General features: G+C 42.4%; 1 protein-coding gene across 3 annotated transcripts in view; it reads left to right on the plus strand.

The window, feature by feature from the left end:
- CENPF (centromere protein F) overlaps nt 1-5,484 on the plus strand; it is a 28,147-nt gene extending 22,663 nt beyond the window's left edge. The window contains exons 16-18 of one of the 3 annotated variants that reach the window (XM_078606348.1): nt 559-750; nt 1,417-1,607; nt 2,289-5,484. In XM_078606348.1, the coding sequence (XP_078462474.1) occupies nt 559-750; nt 1,417-1,607; nt 2,289-2,594 (689 nt within the window). In that variant the 3' untranslated portion in view covers nt 2,595-5,484. The remainder of the gene's footprint in view (nt 1-558; nt 751-1,416; nt 1,608-2,288) is intronic. The other 2 variants (XM_078606350.1, XM_078606349.1) reach the window with 2 other exon arrangements.
- The last annotated feature ends 516 nt before the right edge of the window (nt 5,485-6,000 follow it).

A 6,000-nucleotide genomic window follows, 5' to 3' on the forward strand; every position in this document is an offset into this window, starting at 1 on the left:
ATGATTTATTCACATGTATTTTTATTGACATGGATTGCATATATCTCATTTACAAACTTCATTATTTTAGAAACAAAATTGGAAATTAGTAACGGTATAGGGCAATGTAAATTATGTAGTATCTTCAAAACGCCAGCGAGTAATATGAACAACATACATTCAAGTATTTGTCTCCCTCGACAGCCATTACTAGTGGCTGGAGAATTCTTTACAACCTACCCGAAATTTACTTGGTCAGGGCTCTTAAATATCCCACCTTGGATAAATACAATTACCTCTACACAATAGCAATTATTCCCAAGATCATCTTTAAGCAAAGCATTTTACTCGTTGGCGATTTAGCAATTTAGCAAGTGCATAGCAAACTCAATACTTGCAAATTTCAATAGAATGTATTGTAAACATGCTGCACATGTGTGGGAATTTATAATTTACAGAATAACTCATGAGGTTCCTCTTTAGTTTGTTGTTCAAGTTTGTGGGAATGGACTCTGGGTTGTGTCGTGGAATACAATTATTTGGAAGGTATGCTGAATACCGCGCAATGCTGTGTCTCAGGGCATGGGGCAGGCTGCAGGAAGGCGCTGTGTGATGAGGGAGACCAGGTGACGGTCAAGCGTGGCAGGAAGGGCGACGTCGAAAACAGCACTGAGGCAAAGCGCATGAAGCCCCTTCCCGAGGGGAGGCGCACTGCCCCACGCGAAGACACCACTTACCAACCAGACGGGCTTCCCGAGGTTGTGAGCAAAGGTGAATTTAACTTCTTTTTAAATTAAGCATGGCATTTTGTCAGTTTTATGAGCGGGTATTTTTTTAGGATGGGGGGACAATAATTATTGTATATTATCAGAAACAGCATAATATTCGTATTTCTTGTATTGGCGACCAAAAGCAAGCGAGTCGTTATTACCACATTTTGTACTTATGACACTTGACCACTTTCTCTTGCAGCATTGTTTGTGTTTTGGTATATCGTTTGTTTTAACATGATTTATGTGTTCGCGTGATCCCAATTGTATTGAATGATAAACTTGCTTAAAATAAGATGCAACTAAAAATATTAATAGCCGTTGACTTTAAAGTTTAATTCATAGAAACTTTAAAATCCATCAGGAATGCTGCTGCCAAAGTGGGTTCTGGCAAAATAGCATTTACGCATTCATACGCGATAGGTCATGAAACTAAAGTACCAACATTCTTTGTCTGACATTGATTTCAACGTTTTGTTTCTCATGATGAAGTGGCAATTTTGGGTCGAACAGCGGCGAACACTCAATGTATGTGTAGTGTGCGTGTATAAGATACGTGCTATTTGCTGTTTTATGCATTTTTCTTGAAGCAAAGCATAGGGATGCACTTCACAGCAGATTGTGGTCATTATCCTATTAGACGTTGTTGTCCCATTTGCTGGGAGAGGCTTTGCAGACATCCCGTTGGTGCTGGAAGCCAGCCCATACGTGCTCTGCCGCACCACCATGCTCTCCCGGAGGGGGGGAGAGGATGCAGCAGCAGCTTCACCTTCTTCACCCGCTCGGAAGCATCCCGTGACAAACCTCCTGCAGCCTCGGCTCCTTACTCGGAACACGACCACTGCCAGCACCCCCATGGTAATGCTGCACACTTAAATATCACGATTCGCATTCGTAGGGTACTTGTATCATTCATCAACTAAAAATGCCTGGCATCACATCTCAATACTTCTAATGTCCTGCTGCAGTCTCGCCAAGGGGAACTCTCGTGGCAGTTTTCCTGATGTGGTGCCCTGAAGCAGAATCATTGCTCTGCTGCATATTCATCACTGAACTCTTTTATTACCTTTTACCAACCGTTGCTTTGACTACGGGTCATGTAGCTCGAATAGTACGGCGCTTGGTTTTCACATTCATCGTTAATTTTACTCCCTTGGTCATTGCCACTTTCTCAATAAAGTAATTATTGGCTTATACACATTACCAGCCAGATTTCATATATCCACTTACATGTATGAAAATATTGAAATATATATAAACTAAAGTTACACGTTTCAAATACAAAATTTTACAAATATTGCTCCAATTGTGTTTTTCTAATTTAAATATGGAGTAATTCAATGAATGGAATTTGTGTATATATAAACGTTAATCGGCTCTTTATCTGAAAACACATTCTTGGTATATACGATTTTATCTCCAGAGAGATTTGTGTAAAATAATTCTAAGTGTGCTCATCGGGCTTGCAAACGGTTGAGAGTATGAGCCGTGAGTGATGCTAACATAGAGCTTCACCCTCCCCGGTCCGCGTCTCTGCAGGGCAAGGAGCAGGCCAAGGAGCAGGCCAAGGAGCAGGGCAAGGAGCAGGGCAAGGAGCAGGCCAAGGAGCAGGCCAAGGAGCAGGCCAAGGAGCAGGCCATCGGCAGCCTCCCATCGGCGTGGTCGGCCTCTCCCATGACAGTCATCACCAACAGTCCCAGCCGGACGGCCCCAGGCTGTGGCGCTGCCAGCAAGCCAACCAGCCAGCGCTCGCTCAGCAGGCTGTCTCCCGAGCAGAGGGAGAAGCGCAGACAGACGCAGGCCACCTCCGAGGCACCGCTGGATGACAACTGCAAAATGCAGTAGAGCTCTTAACCGCATGCCAACCCAAAACACACAAATGAAGACACAAACGTGGTATTTTTTTAAGGGAATCTACGTTGGATAGAGTCTCACGTTCTTCATGTTACAGCAGGAATTCTTCATGTAGTTTCATGCACAATTGCGCAGATAACATGTTAACAGGCAGATTTGGGAAATCAAGTCGCTTTAATTAATGGGTTCGCATGCAATGCACTTCAGCAGTGGCTCCTCAAATTTCTGCCATTTTACAAACTATCACTGACTGAAGGCATATGGGCTAAGGTGAACATCCCATACATGCGCAAATTCGATTGCTAGGAAACATAGTTCTCTGAAAAATGAAAATGTTTACTCTTTCTGGCAATAATACAGCTACAGCTGCCAAGATGTTATTATTGGCAGGAGTGAAGTCTATTCGTTTTTCATTATTTTTATACCGGCAAAAATGTTCCCGTAGATATCGTTCTCTTTGTGTTTATGATCGGTATATACCAGCACTTTTCCTGACACTTAGGTCCCTTAATAATCTTACTTGTGAATTCAATATTCTAAAATATCCTTATCTATAGAAGTGGCTAATCTGTGTTCTGCATTTTTGTCCAAAAAACTTGTAGGCCACTCCACCAATTTCATTGAATGATGTGTTATTTGAAAGCCTATGATATATAGTTTGTGTGAATGAACATTATTGGAAAAATACCTTTAACCCAATTGTTTGGTTTATTGGTCTCAAGGCTGATTATCTGCTCCAGCATTTACAACAAGCTGGCATGTGGGGGTGGCAGGCGCTTGCTGAGTGGTGACACTTTTGTGCCTCACGCCAACAATGGCCTAGGTAGAATTTCAAACTGTGGTGCCTTCCTGTGGAGTCGATGTTCTCTTCCCCTGCTTTGCATGGGTTTCCTCCGAGTTCTCCAATTTCCTCTCATCGCAAAAAACAACCCATACAATGTCGCTGGTGTTGGCCAAACATCCCAATGCTAGAAAATTACCTGCACATTGCTCTATTGCAGGGGTATGCAGTCCAAATAATAATGAGCCATTTCTTTTCTAATTCAATAAAAAGTATTTCAAGAGCCGCAATGCACGTTGTGAATGAGACGGTGGTCCTTCATAAACAACGTCACAGAGCAGCAGCAGTCCTTAAAGAGCCTCTGCACGCGGCTCCAGAGGTGCAAGTCACCGGCCCCTGGGCTATTGGGTTGACACAGCAACATCGCCTATTACTGCGCAAACTTGGCAGGACCCTCATAAAACAAGTCTTGATACTCGGTGAGGCTTCCCGGGTTAAACAAGCGTCCTGATAACGTGGTGCCTCTCCATCACAAAATGATACAACTCGTAGGTATGTGCTATTGGGGTCAGGTGTGGGTGGAGGTAGGGAGGAGCCATTTTAATATGAACAGGCTCTTACGGTGTTTTTCACAAATTTTCAGAGGAGAGGGCCACTTTCGCCAATAAGAAATCACCAGTGTGAGGGCAGTAACATTTTAAACCATTGCCTTTCACAGCAACAGGATGATAGTGTTTTCACATGTGTGTATTGTCGGGGGTTGCACGTCAGGGGTCGCACCGAAGGTCACCAGTGGCCGCCCGTAGCCTGCGGGCCTTGCAATGAAGAGCACTGCCATATTGTGTATATACTGGTGAGTGTCAGGTGGGTGGTAGATATACGTAATTCAGTCACAGCACTTAAGTAATTGTCTTTGTAGAGAGTCAAATAACAGTTTGCCTTTTCCAGAAGGAATGAGTGTATTGCTGATGAGCTATCTAAGATCTGATGTAAGTAAATAAAGTGCCCTGATGGGATGTAATGATGCTACGAGGGCAGCATTTGTAGTGGGGAAAGTCTGACAAGGTTAAAGGTCACTTGTATGCCTTGGGTAAATCAGATTTTTGTCAATAGCAGTTGCTGGGTGGTGGAGAGATACGAGGCTTCAGATCACTCGTGCCATGTGGTGGCATTAAGCATTGTAGTCCCAAACAGTTTCTGCATCTGTTGGATGGACTAGTACCAGATTGTGGTGGTGTAGTATATTGAAGTAACTTTTTTTACGTGTCGCTCACTTGTTATGGCAGCTCTGCTTTTGTATGTGATTACACAAGTACGAGGTATATTCATGCACTTATGTTAAGCCACGTTTTTTTTAGTATTGCTCATGATTTTACAATTTTATACCCTTTATTTGCTATAAGTGCTAAAAATTTGTGAACCTGAACAGAATTAACACGTATGCTTGTGATTAAAGTAACGATTAAATATCTCAACATGGATGCAGTCGTGCATATTTTGTGGGTCCATAATTAGAATACCGTACACCTTGTTTCGTCTGCATTTACATATCCAATTCAGCAAGTGAAAAACAAACCACGTCCGTGGTTGTCCAATGCCATTGTGACGGTGTTTGAACGAGATCCCAAACGTCTCAGTGAGACTTTACTCAACATTTCACAATCAGGAATAATCCTGTTACCCGGTGTAGTTGTGGTGAGTGATGCTGCATTTCCAGCTTGCCAACTTGCCATTCGATTTCCGGTTATGGCTAATAGCAGTAGCGAGTGAAATCTGGACCCGTCATGGACTTTCCCACCCGTGCTAACCATTGTGACGAAGTATGGTAAAACAACGGCTATGACCGATATGTACGGTACTACATTTCAACAATTTTCCATGGTATGGTTAAAGGACCCGCATCTCCAGCATGCATATAATATGACAGTAATCAGATTTTTCGATTTAAAGCAGATTCTTTGTAAATATAAATTCAAACTTAAGTTGTTTACAGTGTATTTTGAAATCCAGTCTGTAATGTGCAGTAATTGTAGTGTATTCTCATAATCTTTTTGTTCCTTCTGTCAGCTATTTTTGTAATAAACCTGTAATACCACTTTTTATTTTGTGCATGTATATCATTACTATCTTAGAACTTGGCACACAATTTGGAATGTGTGGTTACCTCACTAGGAAACATCATTCGGTTGTCAGTTGGGGTAGATCGTGTTAAAGAGCAGGTCGATAATAAGTGTATCGGAACGCTAAGGTATTTAATGAAGGTGTGTTGGGTTATATCGCGTAAATATAAATGCGTCGTTAAATCTGCCACCACCTGACAGCCAGTTAGGTTTGTCACGTAAACAAATGTCAATTCGTTACTAGTTCAGCACACCCCCGTGTGTGTGTTTTGAATCGGTTACAAGCCACAGACATTTTCTGATTACTGTAAAAATTGTTCAAAATTATATAGGCTGTGCATTGTTGTCAGCTGCGGAAGGCAAATCTTAATTGGAAGCGTTTTTCATATAAGTTGCTAAGCTGCTGCCATGACTGTGGTGACGCGAAATCACAAACGGAGATCCATGTCAGAAGTTCAAACGACTCGGAAAAGCGTCTCTTGGGAATGAATCACCG

This window comes from Lampetra planeri, chromosome 25, assembly GCF_965212315.1.
Source record: "Lampetra planeri chromosome 25, kcLamPlan1.2.h2, whole genome shotgun sequence".
In the NCBI taxonomy this organism is placed as follows: Eukaryota; Metazoa; Chordata; class Hyperoartia; order Petromyzontiformes; family Petromyzontidae; genus Lampetra; species Lampetra planeri.